The sequence below is a fragment of the Bos javanicus genome, chromosome 19 (genome assembly GCF_032452875.1).
Source record: "Bos javanicus breed banteng chromosome 19, ARS-OSU_banteng_1.0, whole genome shotgun sequence".
Lineage (NCBI taxonomy): Eukaryota > Metazoa > Chordata > Mammalia > Artiodactyla > Bovidae > Bos > Bos javanicus.
Window position 1 is genome coordinate 23,802,461 of NC_083886.1, and position 22,531 is coordinate 23,824,991.

The window sequence follows — 22,531 nt, forward strand, 5'->3', positions numbered from 1 at the left end:
ATTCCTTTCAAAGAAATCCCAGGGCTGATCTCCTTCAGAATGGACTGGTTGGATCTCCTTGCAGTCCAAGGGACTCTTACAGACGGGGAAAATTTTTGTGCGCAATCACAGCTGCTACGTGACAGAACCAGGAGTCAACTCATGCCTCCCAAGACTTCTGCCAGCCCTAAAGCATTAGCCCAACTGCTGTCAGGTGTGAGCTCTTAAGGCCAGCCACTGGTCTAGGCACCAGGGGCAGATTCACAGCAAGATGGTCAATGAACAGTAAATGTGTGTTAAAATATTAAAAAAAAAAAAAAAAGGGCATAAAGGAATCATGTGGGCAGGGGAGGTTGGGCTTAAATAGGAAGGTGAGCTGGGCCTCTAGAGAAGGTGACTCTTGAGCTTAGCCTTGGAGGAGGTGAAGAGCGGAGAACTCTGGGAGTCGTGAAGTGTTCCAAGTGGAGGGACCAGCCAGTGCCCCTAGAGGTGGGGACAGGCTTGGTGTGACAGAAATTTTAAGACTAGTGGGAGTGGGGCAGGGTGGGGCAAGGGAAGAGAGGTAGATGGGAGCATATGAGACAGGGGACTGGATCAAGGAGGACTTGCATTCTTGTGAGATGAGAGCTAAAGCCGGCTCACCTGTAAACAGCCTGTGGTCTGCGATGATCAGGTCCAGTTTGGAGGTCTCTCTGGTGGTGACATGCCATCAGATCCAGGGTTCAAGATGAGTATACAGAGCAGTGGTGGCTGGGTCCTAACAAGAGCCACTTGAAGCATGGATTTTGGTCATTGCCTCTCTTAGCAACCACCTCTGTACTGGCCTAATTTTCCAGGTCTCCTGTCCATTCTCTGAAGTACCTGATACCTCCCCAGTGCATTCCTTTTCTGCTTACATTAACCAGAGTCAGATCGCATTATTTTAAACAAAGAAACCTGCCTGGTACCTTGATGCAGTCTGATCGTCTGAGTCTCAAGCATCACCCTTTGTGAGGCCTGCCTTGACAACCTCAGTCACTTTTCCATGCATCACCCTGCTTTTTCTTCACGGTACTTACCACCAAAGTTGCCTTGTGTATTTGCTCATGCCTTTCTCCCCTCACTAACCTTCATGAGAGTAGAGGCCCCCCCGCCCCGTCTCATTCACCCCAGTAACCCCAGACCAGGACTGCACAGAACAGACCTCTAATTAAAGTATTTGATGAATGAATGGATGAAAGCTGCCACATGGACATTGTTCAAAAGGAGCCAGATCCATGTGTCTGGAGCAGGTGATTGTGATGATGTTGGGTCCAAGCCCAGGTGAGTATGCATAAGACTCCTGTTTAGCTCCACAGACTTCTGGGGTACAGATGAAAAAGGACACCAGGTACCAGTGTTCTCTGAGTAGAGAAAGGGAGACAGTGAGAGAAGCAAAGGAGAGAGAAAGGAAGAGTGGGAGGAGGGTCAAGGTAGAATAAGAGGATATGGAGCTCACCTCTCCCCACATCAAAAATACATCTACATGTGGAATAAACCTCACCAGAAACTAACAGGAAACTGGCAGGACTCCTATACAACCAAGGCTGCAAGAAAAGAGTCCCAGGTAATCAGGAAGGCTGGGAAGAAAAGCATTGGGTCAGGACCTGTGCTCTTGGAAGGGGACTAAGATGAAGAGTGAGATGGCACAGGTGGATACTCACCTTGGGGAGTGGGCAGGTTATATCACTGACTGGGCGTCCCAGTCCTCAGGTCTTTTGCAGAGGATGCAAGACCCCGTGACTGCATGGAGAATGACTGGGACAGATAGTAGGCTGGAGAAGCCTAGACTCCACTGTGACGAGCGGGCAGTGCTGGCTCACCACCAGACAGGGCAGAAAGAGGTCTGCCCTAATAACTGCCACCTTGCCACAGCCCCTGACGAGCTGAGCAAACACCCTGGCCCTACTCACTCCACACCACAGCCTGGCACTGGATCTAGGGGAGCCAGATCCTGGGAAGGGATTTGATGGAGGGACACAGAGGTGGCCAGGGCACCTGGCCACTGTAGGCACGTACTCAAACAGCACTGTGAAGCAGCGCAGGCTTCTGGTGGCGTTGCAGCCACTTCAGTCCTTGCAGCCACACCACCATGACTGCCAAGCCGGCCCCACCCACTCCGTGCCACAGCCTTGCGCTAGAGCTGAGACCACGGCCACAGTAAAGACATCGCTGATCAGGTTTTGAGCAGAACTGCAGATGCTTACACACACAGCCACTGACTATAAGCACACCGACCCTACTTACTTCAGCACTCCCGTCCTTTGCGGGAGAGGTTGCAGGGCGGGGAGAAGGAAACACACACTTGAAGGGAACAGAGCCAGCTCCAGCACAACCCTCAGGGCTTTCGCTCCAGCAGCCTGAGAGCAGGCAGGAAGTCTCTCCTCACACCCTGCACAGTCTCTGGCTCCTCCAAAACCATCCATACCCGCTATCAAGGTGACAATTGTCAGCACATCCTGAGAAAGACGGGTTGGCATTCACATCAAGTTCAACCCTCACACCAAAGGCAGCACACACTGTCCACACAGGGATGCTCCCACATAAAAACACCCCTTCAAGACCACAACACGAAACTGTTCCACCTAAATCCAGAGAGACAGAGAAAGTTAAGAAAAACGAAAAGGCAGAGGAACTACTCTCAATCAAAAGAGCAGGAGAAAATCCTTTTTTTTAAAATTTTAATTGGAGGCTAATTACTTTACAATATTGTGGTGGTTTTTGCCATACATTCATATGAATCAGCCATGGGTGCATATGTGTTCCCCATCCTGAAGCCCCCTCCCACCTCCTTCCCCATCCCATCCCTCAGGGTCGTTCCAGTGCACCGGCCCTGAGCACCCTGTCTCATGCATCGAACCTGGACTGGTGATCTGTTTCACATATGATAATATATATGTTTCAATGCTATTCTCTCAAATCATCCCACCCTCGCCTTCTCCCACAGAGTCCAAAAGTCTGTTCTTTACATCTGTGTCTCTTTCGCTGTCTCACATATAGGCTCATCGTTATCTTTCTAAATTCCATATATATGAAGAGAAAATCCTTGAAGAAATAATGGAACAGAGATAATCAGTCTATAGACAATGAATACAAAAGGTCAGTAATAAAAATGCTAACTGAATTAGGAGAGTAGATCCAAGCACAGATCAGTTTAACAAGGGACTAGAAATTATAATAAAGACCCAATCAAAAATTGATAATGCAATCACTGACATAAAAAAACACTTTAGAAGCAATGAATAGCAGACACTGATACTTATGCAATTTATGACACACAAGAATGCATAAGTGGCCTGGAAGACAGAATAATAGAAATTACCCAACCAGAACAGAAGAAAGAAGTGGGTGGGGGGAGGAAAAGAAAGAAAAAAAGAAAAAAAAAAAGAGAAAACAACATACGAGATCTATGGGATAATATAAACTGTGCCAATATTCACATTATAGGGATTCCAGAAAAAGAGAAAGGGATCAAAACTGTACTTGAAGAAATTATGGCTGAAAACTTCCTAAACCTAAAGGAAACAGATACCTAGGTACAGGAAGCACGGAGAATCCCAAACAAGATGCCACCAAACCAGCCCACACAAGGCATAAAGGGAGCAAGAGAAAAAAGTCATTTACAAAGGAATCCCACAAGGCCATCAGATCATTTCTCAGGCAGAAACTTCACAGGCCAGAAGGAAGTGGCATAATAAAGTCTTAAAAGGGAAAATCCTGCAACCTAGGGTACTCTACCCAGCAAGATTTTCATTTAGAATAGAAGGAAAGAATTTCTCCGACAAGCAAAAACTAAAAGAATTCAGTAATACTAAACCTACCCTAAAGAAATTTGTTGTTGTTTTCTCTAAATGGAAAAGAAGAATCTATAGGAAAGGGAAAACCCCAATAGGAAAAGCAAACATAGAGTAAGGATTAAATATCACTTAAATTAGCCAGTACAGTTTTTTTAAAAACTGTAAAAGCAGCTACAATAAACATTAAAACAATAAGCATGAAGAGGTAAAATGATATCAAAAACACAAAATGGAGTAAAAAAATGTGTATCTTTCAGAATGTGTTTGAACTTAAATGATTATCAGTTTAAAACAATTAAATATAATTACAGGTTAACATACATTAACCCTATGGTAACCACAAATCAAAAAAACCTACAGTAGATACACAAAAATCAAAAATAAAAGAACACAAGCATACTACAAAATAAAATCATGAAACCACAATGGGAGAAAAGAAGAATAAAGAAACAGGGAAGAACTACAAAGACAACTGGAAGACAAGTAACAAAATGGCAGTCAGTACATACCCATCAAAAATTACTTTACATGTCAGTGTACTGGGAACTCCCTGCTGGTCCAGTGGTTAGAACTCAGTGCTCTGACTGCCGTGGCCCAGGTTCAATCCTTGGTTGGGGAACTAAGATCCTACAAGCTGCACCACACACCCAAAAAAAGAAAAAAGTCAATGGATTAAATGCTGCGATCAAAAAATGTGTGGTGACCGAATGAATAAAATGTGAGGTCTTTCAATATACTGTCCATAACAGACTCACTTCAGGGCTAAAGACATAGATGGAAAGTGGGGTGATGGAAAAAGATATTTCATACAAATAGAAACAATGAAAAAGCTGAGGCAGCAATACTGGTATCAGACCAAATCATTTAAAACAAAGGCGATAATAAAAGACAAAGAACATTATATAATGAAAAAGGGATGAATGTAAGAGGAGGATATTATACTCATTTAACATGTGGACACCCAATACAGGAACACTGAAATATATAAAGCAAATACTAACAGACATAAAGAGAGAAAGTGATGATAATAATAGGAGCCTTAACACACTACCGCCCCCAGTGGACAGACCATGCAGGCAAAAAAAACATCAACGAGGCGACACAAGTCTTAAATGACGCAATAAACCACTCTGAAAAACTTAAAGCATTTCCTGTACATTCAGGAACTAGACAAGGATGCCCACTCTCGCCACTTCTGTTTATCACAGTATTACAAGTCCTACCCTCAGCGATCAGACAAGGAAAAAAAGTAAAAGGTATCCAACTTGGAAGAGACAAAACTGTCATTATTTGCAGATGACATGATACTCGTTATCAAAAGAACCCTAAAGTCTCCACCTAAAAAAGTTATTAGAATAAATGAACTCAGCAAGGTTGCCGGATATAAGAGTAATACATAGACATCTGTATATGTGGAATCTAAAAAAATAACACAAATAAATGTAATATGCAAAACAAAAGCAGAGAAAACCTGTGGTTACCAAGGCAGGGAGAGAAGAGAGAGGGACAAATTAGGAGTATGGGATTAACAGATACAAACTGCTATATATAAAATAGACAAGCAGTATCTTATAATACTGTATAGCACAGGGAATGAAATGCATCATTGTATGATAACCTATAATGGAATATAATCTGCAAAAACACCAAGCTACTATGCTGTACATCTGAAACACAATACTGTAAATCAACTGGATTTCAACTAAGGAAAAGAGTGAAAAGAGAAAGCAGGAGGGCTAAGGGGAGTTAAGGAGGGGAAGGGTTGCACAAATAGGCCCGCGAAGGGCCAAGAAGGCAGGCAGGGGTCAGGAAGGCCAGCTCCACTGCACACTCAGAGGCCCAGGGGAGGTGGCAGCCCAGGATGGGCAGAAAATGTGGATTTCCATATTATCCAGTGGCCGGGAAGAGTGCTCCAAGAAGGGGCTGAGGAGGAATCTAGAAATAAACCACACCAGGAGGGACATGTCCACACATCCACGGCCAGCAGTAATGGACAAAGGGAAGCAGACTCACAGGTTGTGCAGCCAGGTTTGCAGTAAACAACCTGATCACAAAGATCCTCTTTTGGGGACTATTAAAACAGGTCATCTCCCGGCCAGGAAAACGCTACAGAACAAGTCTGGATACGGGAAGGTGGGGCACTAACTGGCAAGACTGACAAAAGGCTGAGAGGCTGTGAAAGGCTCCTGGGTTCTGAAGGCAGGGACAGGTGAAGGGCAGGATGTAGGTAGACGTGGTCTCCTGGAAGTGGGACCACCTTCCATGGACACTGAAACCTAGTCAGGGCATTGCTTGCTCATAAGGACACTCTGGAACAGTCCCCCAACTCTCTAGCACCAGCAGAGTTTACGATGGACTCTGGTCTCTCCCTAAATATTTCACCATGATAAAGGCAGCAGCCCCACACATCTGCCCCTGTAAGTCCTGAGTATACAAGAGCCGGCAAGAGAACTATTTGGAGGCAGGCAGTTAGTTCCTGTGCTATTTGAGTGTGAAGGGAGTCCTTGGGACTTCCTTGGAGATTCAGCAGTTAAGACTGCACACTTCCACTGTTGGGGGGCACAGGTTCAATCCCTGGTCAGGAAGTAACAACCCACAAACGGTGTGGCATGGCCAAAAACAAAAAAAGGCGGAGGGGGATTCATAAGGACTCTAAAAAATTAACAGTGACCACAGAAAAGGTACCGGAATTACAGTATCAGCAGCAATAACACACAGAGAGATCTCAGTAAGATATGCAGACTGCTCTGCACGTTATACTCATCTAATCCCCATAATTATGTCTTAATCCCCATCTTACAGACAGGAAAACTGAGGAACAGAAGACAATGCTCAAAGACAATTAAAGAGTTAGAATGTCAGGTTCACTGATCCTTCTGTTATTTTCCTTCTTACTCTGCTATTAAGCCCACTCAGTGAATTTTTGATAGTTTTTTTTTTGGCTATGCTGTGCGTATTGCAGGATTTTAGTTCCTTGAGAATTTCCTAGCCATTAAAACAAACAAACAAACAAACAAAAAACAGAAGTTCCCAAATATCAAAATTATTGAGCTTCCAACATCTCCTTGAGAAAAGATTTAGAATTGCAACTGCTCTTGTCCTCTTCTCTCCTTTCAATCTAATAATTTTTAAATTTCATTTTGGTTATCTCCAGACTTTTAGCTATACCTCTTTGCATTGTTTTTATATGATGCTTTCCCTAAGTATTACCATGCTATGCTGTGCTACGCTTAGTCACTCAGTCATGTCTGACTGTTTGAGACCCCATGGACTGTAGCCCACCAGCCTCCTCTGGTCCATGGGGATTCTCCAGGCAAGAATACTGGAGTGGGTTGCCATGCCCTCCTCCAACGTATCTTCTCAATCCAGGGATCAAACCAGGTCTCCCACATTGCAGGTGGATTCTTTACCATCTGAGCCACCAGGAAAGCCCAAGAATACTGGAGTGGATAGCCTATCTGTTCTCCAGAAGATCTTCCCGACCCAGGAATCAAACCGGGGTTGTCCTGCATTGCAGGACGATTCTTTACCAGCTGAGCTACCAGGGAAGTCCAAGTATTACCATATATATTCTCAATTTCCCAAGGTCTTCTCAGACTATAACATCACTTCCAGTAAAATACATTTACAATCAAATGTATCAATTACCGCCCCTTGACTTCCTCTTATGCTATAGTTACCATATGTATGATATACCTACATATTATTAATCCACAATGCACTTAAAAATTTTTGCTTCTGACACTTGTAAGATTTTTTTTTTAATTGAGAGAAATAAGTCTTTTACATTTACCTTCACATTACCATGTCAAGTGTTCTTCCATTCCTTATTGAACATCTATTAAGAATGCCAACTGTTCTCTTGTCCTTAGCACCACAGAAGAGAAACTTTTGGCACTATTAACATTTCATCATTCCAAAGCTTTCAGGCTCATGAACATAAATGCAAAAAGAGAATTTAAAATTTTAGCAATTCAAATCCCTAAGTATTTTTAAAGAACAACAGGGGTTTATCCCAGGAATGCAGGATTGGTTTAATATTTAAAAAGCAATCATTATTATTCATTACAATTCATTATAATACACTAAAAGAAAACCCATATGATCATTTAAATAGAAGAAAAGGTACCTGACGAATAAAAACATTTCTGACAAAAACTCTCGGCAAATGAGGAAAATAAATTAACTCCTCAAACTGATACAGAGCATCTAAAGAAAATCTTGCAGCTAAAGTCATATTTAATGGCATTTTTAAGAATGCTTTTCTTCATAAGATCAGAAACAATATAAATGTCTGCTCTTACAATTTCTATTTAACATTGAGCTGGAGGTTCCAGCCAGTTCAATCAGGGAAGATAAATAAAAGCATGAGAAAAAGTTAAAACTTTCTATTAACAGACAATATAATTGTCTATGAAGAAAATCTGATGATATACAAAAACAACAAAATACCACTAAGCGAGTTTAGCAAGGCTGCAGGATACAAAATCAATTCACAAATATCAATCTTATTTCTATACACTAGCAATGAGCAGTCAAAATTTGGATTTTAAAAAGCATACAAAAACAAAACATTCATCCTTAGGAACAAACATGACAAAAGATGTGAAAGACTTGTACACTGAACAGCACAAAACCCCGGTGGAGTTTTCAAAGGCTTAGAGAGCCTTATGAAGATTCAATGTTATTAGGACAGACACCTCATTGAAGGAAACATACAGATGGCAAATAAGCATATAAAAAGATGCTCAACATTAGTCATTAGGAAAACAAATCAAAAACACCTATTAGAAAAATTAGAGAGTAAGCCAGCTCTACAGCTCAATGGATAGTTTGTTGGACTTGAGACTCGCAGGACATTACAAAGTACAAAAAGGAGACCTTCAACCTTTGGAGGTTGTCTTGATTATGATGGTTTTACATGTGTATAATATCCCCAAACTTATCAAACTGTATAGTTTATATACATGACTTAAGTCAAATAGAGCTGCTTTTTTAAGTGAAAAAGCTCTTTCAAAAGTTTCCTAAAGACAAGTACACATATAGAATATTTTCCTATTTTTATTTGGGATATTATTTTCTATTCTACTCTCATAACATTGTATGCAAACAAGTTCCTATATTAGCATAAATGTTTTAACTTCACTTTTTAAACAGCAACATAGTACACACCGTAAGGCCACACAATTCAAGCCACATTGATGGGTGTTTAGGTTATTTCTAATTTGCTATTATAATGCCAAAGTGAACATATTTTGCATATATTTGTAAATAAGTATACACACACAAGCAAAGGGTGCATTCATTTAATACTTTTTGTCCCGTCTCAGGATCTACATAAATGTTAGAATTAATAAATTAGTTTAGCAAGGTAATAAAATACAAGGTCAATATATAGGTAGCAACATCTGGAAAACCAAAAAGATTAACTACTACTTAAAATAACATGAAAAGAAATCGATACCTAGAAATAAGTCCAATAAAAGGTACCAGACCTCTACACAGAAAACCACAAAACATGGAAATTCCCTGGTGGTCCAGTGGTTAGAACTTGGAGCTTTCACTGCCAGGGCCTGGGTTCAATTTCCGACTGAAGAATCAAGACCCTGCAAGCTGCGTGGCACAACTAAAACAAAATACAACCCACAAAACACAGGGAAAAAAATTAAAGATCTAAATAAACGGAATAGACTGTGTTCATGGATTAAAGAACGTAACTGTGTGAAGATTGTGTGAATTCTCCCAAATTTATTTAGATTCAATAAAATCCTCAACATACCAGCAGGTTAGGTTGTTGTTGCTGTTCTACTACTGAAATTATCAAGTTGATTCTAAGGTGTATATGGAAATGCAAAGAGCCAAGAATAACCAATACAATCTTAAATAACAAAAAATGGAGGCCTGACATTACCAGATATTGAATTATTTTATACCTACAGTGTTACACAGGCACCAGGAAAAGACCAATGGAACAATAAATGTTGCTGGATCAGTTAAATATCCATATGGAAAAATGCTTAACACCTTATTACCATGCACAATATAGATTCTAGATGCTGGATCTAGATATGACAGGTCAAAGATTGCTTCTAGAAAAACAATCTTGAGGTAGATAAGTATTTCTTAAATAGGACACATAAAGCATTTTACATTACAGGAAAATAGATATATTGGACTACATTAAAATTAAGAACTGCTCAAGACATCATTCAGTTCAGTTCAGTCGCTCAGTCATGTCCGACTCTTCGCGACCCCATGAATCGCAGCACGCCAGGCCTCCCTGTCCATCACCAACTCCCGGAGTTCACTCAGACTCACGTCCATTGAGTCAGTGATGCCATCCAGCCATCTCATCCTCTGTCGTCCCCTTCTCCTCCTGCCCCCAATCCCTCCCGGCATCAGTCTTCGCCAATGAGTCAACTTTTTGCATGAGGTGGCCAAAGTACTGGAGTTTCAGATTCAGCATCATTCCTTCCAAAGACATCCCAGGGCTGATCTCCTTTAGAATGGACTGGTTGGATCTCCTTGCAGTCCAAGGGACTCTCAAGAGTCTTCTCCAACACCACAGTTCAAAAGCATCAATTCTTCAGTGCTCAGCTTTCTTCACAGTCCAACTCTCACATCCATACATGACCACTGGAAAAACCATAGCCTTGACTAGATGGACCTTTGTTGGCAAAGTAATGTCCCTGCTTTTGAATATGCTATCTAGGTTGGTCATACTTTTCTTCCAAGGAGTAAGCGTCTTTTAATTTCATGGCTGCAGTCACCATCTGCAGTGATTTTGGAGCCCCCAAAAATAGTCTGACACTGTTTCCACTGTTTCCCCATCTATTTCCCATGAAGTGATGGGACCAGATGCCATGATCTTAGTTTTCTGAATGTTGAGCATTAACATACTAAAAAAGCAGGGCATAGAAAGGGAGATAACGATAGTAACTATAAAGATACATTCTAAATGTATAGCTATCCCCCCAAAAAATATAAAGATGCCCTACAAATCAATGATGACAACCTACAGAAAAATAGGCAAAGATATCCAAATGTCCATAATCACATTAAAAAGTACTCAGTCTCATTAGGGAAAATAGAAATTAAACCCAGAATAAGATATCACTACACATCCACCAGACGGCTACAACTAAAAACAGTGACTATACCAAATGCCAGGGAAGATTTAGAGCAACTGAGATTCTCATACACTGCTGTAAAGCAGTATGTAGTGTCAAAACAGTACAACCACTTTGGAAAACTGTTTTGCACTATCTACGAGGCTGAAGCCATGGTTTTTCTGGTAGTCACATTCGGATGTGAGTTGGACTATAAAGAAAGCTGAGTACCGAAGAACCGATGCTTTGGAAGAGGTGTTGGAAAAGACTCCGGACAGTCCTTGGACGGCAACGAGATCAAACCAGTCAGTCCTAAAGGAAATCAGTTCTGAATATTCATTGGAAGGACTGATGCCAAGAACTGACTCATTGGAAAAGACCAGACCCTGATGCTGGGGAAGATTCAAAGCAGAAGGGGGACAACAGGTTGGATGACATCACTGACTTGAAGAACACTGAGTTTCAGCAAGCTCTGGGAGTTGGTGATGAACAGGGAAGCCTGCTGTGCTGCAATCCATGGGTTGCAGAGTCGGACATGACTGACTGAAAGGATGAGGCTGAACACATATATTCTCTATGACCCACCAGTTCCATTCTAAGATATTTATGCAACATTAATTCATACATATACATACCAAAAGACACACACAAAAGTCCATAGCAGCATTATTTGTACCACCTCAAAACTGAAAATACCCATATGTAGGATAGGTAATGGTATACTAATGTAACAAAATACTATCATACATGGCCATGAAAACACACTGTTACAGGCAATGACATGTACTAACCCCACAAACCTAATGTCGGGGGGGGGGGGAGGGGCGGGGAAACAAGCCATTTCACTTATGTCTACCATTTAGTTTCAAAACCAGGAAAAATTGATCAATAGCAATGATCCAGATACTGGTTCCATTTGTGGGGGTTAAGGGGGTAAATTAAGGAACAGGCATGAAACAGTCCTTTAGGATGTTGGTCCTGTTGTGATTAAATGGTGTGTTCCCTTTGTAAAAATTAAAATTCTAAGATGTATCCTCACAACGAAGTATTCTACATATCTTATCTTTGCTAACTATAATCTTAGCCAAGGTGAAATTGGCATCTCTTGCTTTGGCTTACATTTCCATAATGATGTTAAGTGAAAAAAACGTTTTTAAAGATTCCTAGAACTCACCTAAAAGCAAACTCTGAGGGAATTCAGCAATTACTGTGGTCTGTTAAGGCTGCAAATATACCACTAATTAACATAAAAGAAGCCTTAGGTGCTAAAATAAGGCCGACTCCAACTCTATAGCACCAGAGTTCTAAGTGGAAGAGTGTCTTAGTGGAAGACGCACAAACCATGCAGGAACGAAGCACAAGCGCTGAGACTTCCAGCACAACTGAAGAACGTGGTCAATGACAGCTTTAAAGAAGAATGCTCCTGCACATGCCTCGTAATGTATGGGCTACACAAGCACACAACTGTGAAACAAATGCCTGAAACCCAGCAACTTTTTCTTAAAAAAAAAAAAAAAAAACAGAAAACTTAGGTTATCTGGAAAACTTCAGTCACAGCACTGCAGCAACTTGGCAATCCACAATCACTACTTATTATCTATTTGGATTATGGCTCTACTTGTCCAAGCTAAATTGGAAGAATGGCTCCACTTATTTAAAAAAAAAACTAATTTCTAAATTAAGCTACTAGAAAAAAATTAACCTGGTCATTAATCTTGACTCTTTCTAGATGGTAGCCACCAAAGAGCCCTAAACATACTTACCATTTATATTCTATTTCCTCAATTCTAGTATGATTTATACTACAGCTTAATTTCTACTATAGCTTTTCAAAAAGGCATGTTATCAGTTGCAAACCATATACTGATCTCAGAAACATTAAAGTGTATTTCAATAAAACATTAATAGCCCAAAAGAAAAAGAATGCTTAATGGTTATGAGCATGGGCTCTTCAGTCATACAAACCCAACTCTGAATTCTGTTCGACTACTACTAACTTTGTAGCTTTGGAGAAGTTTCTCAACTTCTGTTTTCCTACTGGCAAAATGCAGATGGAAAACTCACCTAATGACCGAGTACCTATGTGCTAGGCCCTACCTAATGACAGTGCCTTGAACACAGCTGATACTGTCTTAGCTGTTAGCTGTCAGTTATCAATCACAAGTCTAGGATCTCAAAGAAATGAGAGCTACAAGACAGGGTTTAATTTTGCTGATCTGGGTTGGATCCAGTATCACCACTTCCTCTAAAAGCTCACAATTCCTTTCCACTAGTGGCGGGGGGGACGGGGAAGGGGCAAGATAGGGGTAGGGAATTTAGAGGTACAACCTATATATATATATATATATATATATATATATATGTATGTAGTCAACACTCTAACTATAAATGGGAGTATAACCTTTAAAACCTGTGACTATGTTGCACACTTGAAATTCATATTATAAATCAACTATATCTCAAAACAAAAAAAAAAAACCACTCCAATGGGGAAAAAGAAAACTTTAAATTCAAAGAAAAACAATTCCTATAGTGAAGCTTCCCAGAATTTTACCAGGGAACCCAGTGAGCATGTTAAAACTTTCAAAGACTCATCTTTATTGCCAAAATTTCAGCATGCTCACCCCTCTAACTGTCCTAGGATCAATACCATAGCAGCTAATTGGGGATTTTTGTTTTTTTTGTAAATCACAAACAGCATTCATCTGGAGCAAGAGTGGCAATGTTTATACTATTCCACCAAGACACCCGTACAACAATCTAACTTAAAATTCATTCTAGTCTTCTTAGAATGCAGCAAAACTAGATTTTGTTTTCTGGCCACACATCTCAATGCCCAAGCATGGGTATAAACCCATTTATTGTTACTACTAAGATTTCAGAAAACCTCTGGGTTTAAAACTTCATTTTTAAACCAAAAAATCAAAATTAAAAGATTAATCACATTCAAGTTTGTAATGGTCAAGTTCCTATTTAAATCAACTGATCCTCACAGATGACTAAACCAAGAACTGGGGGGGGAAAAAAAAAAACACCCCACCCTCCCAGACCAGATACAGGAAGTAGCATAACACTGTCACACTTCTGCAGTCTCCACACTTGACTGCCTTCCAGTCTTTGATAGGATCTTTCTGAAGACCTGCTGCTGCTAAGTCGCTTCAGTCGTGTCCGACTCTGTGCAACCCCAGAGACGGCAGCCCACCAGGCTTCCCCATCCCTGGGATTCTCCAGGCAAGAACACTGGAGTGGGTTGCCATTTCCTTCTCCAAAGCATGAGTGAAAAAGCAAAGTGAAGTCGCTCAGTCGTTCCCAACTCTTAGCGACCCCATGGACTGCAGCCTACCAGGCTCCTCTGTCCATGGATTTTCCAGGCAAGAGTACTGGAGTGGGGTGCCATTGCCTTCTCCTATAACTAAACAAACTTGTCCTTCTGATGTCTCTTGTTTTCTTTGGATGGCAAGCTCTTTTTTCTCCATACCTAGAGTGTCACATCACTGAAAATGCTCAGAGAATCCTGAATTTGCTGAATACATATAACTAAGTCTACATAGGCAACCAAGGAACTCTTACACTAAGCAAATTCATGTTGACAACCCAACTGAACAGAGAATCACCTCCACAAACCAGACTGTTTTGTAAAAAGATTACCTAGTGGTTCATGTGAACTCTTCCAAGTCCAGGCATCCACACATTAGTGTGGGAGCAGCCTGCAAAACCCTGATTAGCAGCTTCTTTAAAAATTTGCAGTAAGGGTTTTACGAATTCCTCTGTTGGACTGAAATGCAGCATACAGTTGGCAAAAATACTGCTGGACAAAGAAAAAATCATCTGATTAGCTCTTGGAGGTAGCTCCAGAGAGTATAATTTGTATGTGATCACCTCCAACTATCTGATAGAAAAACAATTCACAAAAATATGATTGTTCATTCTACATACTTATTTTAATAGCAACTACTAGTACATCACTAATCTATTAATTTCCCAAGTCTTAACAACAAAGAACTAAAGTCCAAGATACACTTTTGGTATATCTCGTTTAGCAATGAGTCGAGCACAGTGAAGCTGGTACTCTCATACGTTGCTGATGTGGCTATAATGTGGAATAACTCTTCAAGGGAAGGTACTGGGTTGGCGAAAAGGCTCCGGTAAAAATAAAAGACATATTTTCACCAAGAACTTTATTGATCAATGTAGTCACTAACTGAATGAATGTTTTGGCCAACCCAATAGTATTTACCAATTGCAAAGCCGTTTTCTAACACAGGGAATCTAGAAATGTTATCACAGATACACAGGCAACTATTTAAGCGGACCATTAACAAAGACATTTACTGCAGCAGCATTTACAAAAGCAAAGCTGGAAATAAGCTCAATGTTCAAGAGTAGTCAACTTCCCCCCGATCCACCGCCAAATGAGGAGTACATCAATGTGAGACAGTCATTCAGATTGACCTCAATGCCTGACATAAAATGATCTATATTAACTAAGTATCTGTACACACCGTTGTATAAATTCTCTCAAAGATATTACATCGAGTGTTTCTAACAGAGGACCACTGTACTATTTCACCATGTGTACGTGTACTTCTGAGAATCTATTTAATTCTTCTCTATTCCTGCCACTCATTGGAGCAGGCGGAAAGTAACCTCAGCCTTCAGTTGTACAACTCCAAAAATTGCATGTTAGATGATCCTTAAGTACATTTTGTATTATAAAAAAACACTGGCACTTTAATGATTAAAATAAACATCACACTGTTACCTGATTTAGAGGACGGGATACTTGCACTATTTATACTCCTTGTTCTTCAGAACCAGGTTACATACAGGTTAACTTTTTCCCCCAGAAACATACATCATTTTTGGGAAACAAGTGATTTATGGAAGAAAAAAAAAAAGTTCTTCACATTCAGGCAAAAAATATAATCAATGTATTTAGACTAGAGATTTTATTATAGAAGGAAAAAGGATAGAGGCACAATAATGTTTGGCATTTTTAATTTAGGTTTGTTTTATTTAAGTTTAATGTTAATCCATGCTGTGTTTCAGTAAGAACAATACAGATTCTGTATCTGTGGCTCCAGTCAGATATCCAGTAGTACAAATTAGCTTCAAGTTACACATACTGAACAAAAGAGGTTGAGCGAGCGAAGGAGGGGAGGGGCGGGGCCCGGGGGAGAGGGAAGGAGAAGAAACAAAGAATTGAACACGCATGCAGGCTTTTCCATACCACCTTCAACGCTAACCTGCTTCAGAGGGAGAGTAAAAGTAGGCAAGAATGAGCAGCCACGGATTGTTGAACTGTTACCAGCACCATGCTTTTCAGCAACATTTCAGCAGAGTTTGAAACACTTTTTTTTTTTTAACAGCAAAACCATTACAACAAACTCTCCACAATACCTTTTACCACCTCAAGCTAACATCCAATTAATTTTAAACATTGGTATAAAATTCAATTTAAGCAATTAGAAAAAGGGAAAATGATACCACATACACCAATATAGTGTGATTAACCTTTCTCTTAGATGCTTGCATCACGTAAAATTCTAATGGCTTTCGAATGTAATTTCCATTTCTAATGGTGATCTTGCCACATCTGGCAGGAGACAATACAGTAATGCTGAAAAAGCCTCTATGCAGTCCTGTTAGTGTTCTTAAAGAACCTAAAAGCTGGGACCAGTAAAATCCACAGAAATTCACTCTTGCCTTTAAGAACTTTTGAAAACTGTTTAAAAAAAAAAAAAAAACAAAAAACCAACAGGGCAGGAACCTAAATTCTGAGACCAAATGTAAAAGTCAGATTTGGTGGTTCTCAGTGACAATGGGGGAACTTCCAAGAGGGGTGGGATGGGAAGGTCTAGGGTGGTCAGAGATGGTTTCTCTTGTTGGCTTTTATGTCTCACTGATTTTCATCTTCCACATCCTGCAGCGCTTCTTTATTCTGCTCTTCACCTGCAAAGAAGAATGACAATTAATTTATAACCTACTAAACTAGGTTGCTGTGGGGACAGACAAAGGTATCATTCCAAGCATAAGACTCCTTATATTTGATACAACTGGTCTAAACACAGACAGGCAAAGGACTGCTACCATCCTTGACACCTTAGATGCCTAAGCCAAGAGGTGCTGCTGGATCAAGGTCCTGAATGATCAACAGGATGAAAAAAAAAATTGATGCATAGTAAAAGTCAATGTTTTTATGCTAAAAAAGCTCTTAAGTAGACAGCCAAGGTAACCATATTATCAAAATGATTTTCAAGCTTTCATGTATATCTTGAGTCAAAATACTCTTTCTCAATAACCTCACCTCTTCAAGAACCAAGAGTATTTTATAAATTTTTGCAAAATCTAATTGATCTGAAGGTTCATTAGAAACATTTCAATATGAGAACTGAGCAGTAAAACGACTCAAAGGAGTTGGAAGATTCTGCTTTTGTAAACGAATATTTTACACATTTTGTATCTTGGACAATCGCACCAAACCATAAACCACATCTCTCACTGTAGAGTGGAACAGCATGCTCAAAGTAAACCAGACCACTGAGGTTATTAAAGAAGGGCATTTGGACCAGTTCTCTCATGCCACTTTTCTCTTCCCTTAGAACATGATTATTAATTAGCCTGAGGAATTTCAACTGCACTATGACATGCAATCGAAAGCCAGCCTATTCACCAGTCGTCTACCTATTAATAAGCATAAGACAGCCATAATAAGGAAGCATGCAGGCTTTTGCCAAAAAATAAACAGATAAAAGTTACATTATTTTGTGCTGTAATAAACCTCTAATTCCTAAGTAGTTACTAGTTTGATCAAAATAAATGAAAAATCAATGAAATAATCCAACAATCATGATACTGCAGACAATTCATCCATTCATACTGCTTGTTAAATTACTTAGTCAGAATGGACAAATGACACTAAGAGCAGCTCCCTACAGGCATAAAGCAGAACTCTGAGGAACACTTTTAAATTGTCTTGTCTTAAAGACCTTGATACGATAAATGCTGTCATGGCAGTAAGGGTAAAGATAGTTTTAGTCATTTCAACATTTCTTTTGTGATAAAAATGTTTGCCATTTATTGTTTTAAAAAAGTATTTAAGGTAGATAAAGATTTTTTGACTCATTTAGAAAGACATGCAAAGAAAAGACGAAAACAACCATTTACTGAGGGAAGAAATGATGGACCACCCAATTGTTCTCCCAATGAACAATAATGTATTCAAACTTAAGAAATGATAAGAACATTCACACTCATTTTCAACAGCAATACACTGCCAAAATACAGTTAACATACATCAATAGAGCACACTCTTAATTTACTTATAAGCAATCACTAGGTTTGCCAAAAGTTCCAAGTAACTCTGGTGTAAAAACATTGTCAAAGAAGTCACACCCAACCAGAAGTAGACAGGGGTAGCAGATCATAAATGTCTTAAAAGGTTTTGCATCCTGGGATGTATAACAGGCAGTTTTTTAAGCAACAAGATGATGATATGCAGGCATGATTAGTGAAGAACCAAAACTAAAAGCAGAATTCACTGTGCCATGATAATGACTTACAAAGTAGAGTTTTTAGGAAAGGAAGAGTTGGATTTTCCTTTAGGAATCTATATTGTAAGGAGAAAGGGAGGGAGAACAATCATATGAAAGCAACATTACAAGAAAAATAAACCAAGAGCAGGACAAAGGAAAACATCAATGACTTAGGGGAATCAGATTTTGGAATCTTACTTTGCATGAACTTCACTCTAAGAAATCTGTTTGTTTTTGTTTTTTTTTTTTAATCTGTTCCTTTTTAAGAGGACAAAATATCCTCTTAAAAGGTATACAGAAAGGAAGAAAACATTTCCTCAGATATGTATTTCTTTGCCCAGTTTCTGGATTGGGAAGGGAGAAGGGAACAAGCAGAGAGAACATATTTCCTCTCTATGAACTTGTGTATTAAACAGTCCTCTGATCATAGGTTAAAAGAAAAAGGACCGAAATTGCTTGATGAGACAAAGTGGTGCTCCCTTTAAAGAATTATGTTTGAACACACCCAGACAAACATTAACATTCTGCAGGCAAAAAGAATACAAGCATGTATAAGTAAAGGTTTGTGAACAACATAAAGTTCATAGATTTCTTTGTTTAGAAACCCTCAATTCAAATGCTTTTTTACGCCACTTTTCACATTTAAAGTAAAAAAGGAGAAAACAATCTAAATAATCCTTAAACTAAGTGCAAGTAACATCCTAACTTCATAACCCAAATTCTTCTACATTCAGCATTGATTCTAAATCACAAAAGCAACTTAACATGTAACATTAGCAAAACAGGCAAATAATTTTCTAGTATCAACAGTTTGTAATTTCAGACAGCTTGTTTATTTTGCTAAAATTTCAACAGACCACTTGAATTTTTCAAGTTAAACTATGTTTCATAATTCCAAATATTTTGTAACACACCTCTTAAAACCTAATCTGTCTCAATGAAATTTAATTGGTCGATCTACAAAGTCATAAGGAATTGATGCAATTGAATTTCATTAGTTTAAGTGTTTAAGATTAAAGAGAAATCTACTCTAAAATGTAATTAAACATTTTGTATAAAAAACATTCTCAACTATGAAAACATAATAAGTTTAAAGATATTTTATTTTTAAATAATCCATTTAACAAAACATGCTTGATAACCAAGAAAAAGAGTATCTTTGATTCTGTATAAATGGAATCACAATCTGCCTTAATCAATTCTTGGTTATGAGTGATAACAGAAAATCAGACTTATTTTTATTTTTGGAATCTAGCAACTTTATGAAAGGAGACATCTGTACCAAATAATGTGTCCCCCCCCAAAAAAAATCACTTTTCAAAATCACTTTTTGTTGTTGGTATTTTTCACCCTCAAAAAAATATCCCAAGAGATCAAAGAGGTATAGCTTACTTTAGGTCAATACCGCTTACCAAACTCTCCACATGCTTTTTCCTTTTATCCCCTCAAACAGGCAGAGAGATATTAGTCTTCTCTGAGCTGGGGGTGACTATGAAGAGTCCACAGCTATCTGGCCATTCTTCTTAGTAGTTATTGTTAGAATACAATAGAATTTAAAGCTGGAAGGAACCCCAGTCATTAGTTCAGAGATGGTTTAGTTGGTTTTGAGTTCCACAGACTGGTAGTGGTTGCCTGCAGTGCTGTGCTGACGAAAAGTAATCTGTGACTCCATCTGGCTTTGTTGGTGAAGTGTGCAAGTAAGTCACATGCACCACAAATCTCAAGCCAAACCTAGTCAAGTTCTAAACAGTTCACAGAGCTACTGCATTTTAGAAGCAGAGTCCCCTAACTCTCACTTACCGTTAAGATAATTCTAAAACCTGACTCTGTCCTTCCACCGCCAACCTACATTCCCTGCCATCCATTTTCAGAGACATCTTTAAAAAGTTATGTTTCCAAATACAATATATATTGGTCTGACTAAGAAAAACTCCATTTAGCCTCAAGGAATACAAAATATGCTTCAGTTTGGGTAATACACTTTTAAAGGATTTGTAGCTAAAAATGACAAAATGTTGTTTCCACTCCCTGTATCACCAGAGCCAGTTACAAACACTCTTATAATTATCATGTCACACTAGTTTGTATCCATCTCCCCATCCAGTCTCCCCACCCTTTCAATGATCTATCATGGGTAAAAACAATTCTTTAACAATGAGTAGAATAAAATATTCTTTAAAATCAAGAAACGTGACAAATTTGGTCCTTTACATCTGGAAAACTAAGCACCCACCCTACTCCCAACCACAAGATTAAATTTTATAAAATAGGTAACTATTTACAACTGCAACATTAGAAAACAAAGAGACTATATCAGATCTCTTAAATAAGGATCTATATGAGCAGGGTGTTTCATCTGCTGTATAGAATACAGAGGAAAATTAGTCTTTATATAAAAGATTTCCACACAGGAAAGATACCATAAATACCTACTTATAACCATCTAAGTTTTAACCTGAGGATTGCCACTCAGCCAAAACAGTGACAACAACAATAAAATATAATTAACCTCAGACCCCTAAAATTGAATCTGAAGAATGGTAATATTAACTGCTTCCTCTCCCATCTTTCAAAACTGGTAGAACAGAAAACTAAGTTTAGCCAATGTTATGACAGGTAAATCTTTAAATCTTTGATTATGAACAAAAGATCTCCTTTTCCAAACAGGCCTTTTACATTATTATCTTACAGACCAAAATGTAAGGCTGTACTTTGATACCATTTCCTGTAAAGGTAGTAATTAAAATTTGATAGTTTGGAGGGTAGGCTGAGTCTAAGTTATAGCATAATAATATGAAGAAATCCCAATTTTCTAAGAGTAAATAGATCCAACAACTGAAAGAGACACATTTTAACTTCAGTCTCCTTACCATCACCCTGCATGTCTGAAGTCCATAGTGTCAGATTATCACGTAACAACTGCATGATAAGTGTAGAGTCCTTATAGCTTTCTTCACTCAGCGTGTCCAGTTCTGCAATTGCATCATCAAAAGCTGCTTTTGCCAACCTACAAGAGTTCACATAATGTATTATAAAAATAAACTAAACAAGTCCAAAATAAACTAAAGTCCAAAAACAGATTTTAGAAATGACGTAAGTTAAATCTCAAGTCTTTTCTTGAGTTATCACTACCAGACCCTATTAGACGCTGAATGCTTGGCACTGAAAACAGGTGTAACTAATGAAACGCCTTTTTAAATTTTGTAATCCAGCAACTGTGGAACTAGTGAAATTTTTGTTGACGTTCCACTGATTACTATGCTTTTGACAAGCAGACCTAATCCCATCCAAGCCACCATCAAAATATATGCATGTGAATGGTATTTCCAAATTCTAGTCAGTTTAACTTTAATAAAGTTTTAATGCAAAAAGAAAAAATTCTGGGACAGTATCTCACAATTTAATTCAATAAAATTTAATGTTAATAGAGCATGAAAGAAAAAACCCACAAAAATGTGATCATATAAGCCATTTACTACAGTTAAGAAACAAAATTCACCTTTACTCTTTGAGTACTGTGTACTATGTACACCAAGTGATGCTGGGAACAGGTAGGAAAAAGAGGAAAGAGACATAATATGAGTCCACAATGAACTTTTTTAAAACACCTAAAAATAGAGGGAGTGACATAAATAGCTACTATAACATAAAGTGCCAACCTGGAGAAAGTACTTCAGGGACCCAAGAGGGTAAGCAAATTAAGAAGTCATATTTGAACAATCTTAATGGGCAGAAAAAGAACAAATGGCATACTTCACATTAAAGCAGAAGCACGGAAAGGACTTAGGTTGAAGCTGTGTGTGCTACGGCTAGACTAGAGAATGGCAATCAAAGAGTCAACCAATACTATCCCTGAACAGCCATAGCTTCTTCAGTTAAGATACATTACCTGCTTGGACTCACTCAACTAGCCATTTAGAAAGCTTTCAGATGAATTAATATTGATTTTTCATTCAAAAGAACCCACCTGACAGCTGGAAAATCTTTTTCAGGGAATATCTGATTCCTACATACCCAAGAACACCGAGGTTACTTTGTACACTTACTCCTATTGTATGATTTATCTAAAACAGGCAAATTCATAGAGATTATC

General features: G+C 38.9%; 1 protein-coding gene across 3 annotated transcripts in view; it reads right to left on the minus strand.

Moving 5' to 3' along the window:
- Window positions 1-15,889: 15,889 nt before the first annotated feature.
- The window catches only part of YWHAE (tyrosine 3-monooxygenase/tryptophan 5-monooxygenase activation protein epsilon), a 35,187-nt gene continuing 28,545 nt past the window's right edge, over window positions 15,890-22,531 (minus strand). The window contains exons 5-7 of one of the 3 annotated variants that reach the window (XM_061389553.1): window positions 21,309-21,445; window positions 18,466-18,512; window positions 16,756-16,855 (exon numbers count right to left, since the gene is read on the minus strand). In XM_061389553.1, coding sequence (XP_061245537.1) covers window positions 18,505-18,512; window positions 21,309-21,445 — 145 coding nt within the window. In that variant the 3' untranslated portion in view covers window positions 16,756-16,855; window positions 18,466-18,504. Of the gene's footprint in view, window positions 21,446-22,531 lie in introns of all 3 variants that reach the window. The other 2 variants (XM_061389552.1, XM_061389551.1) reach the window with 2 other exon arrangements.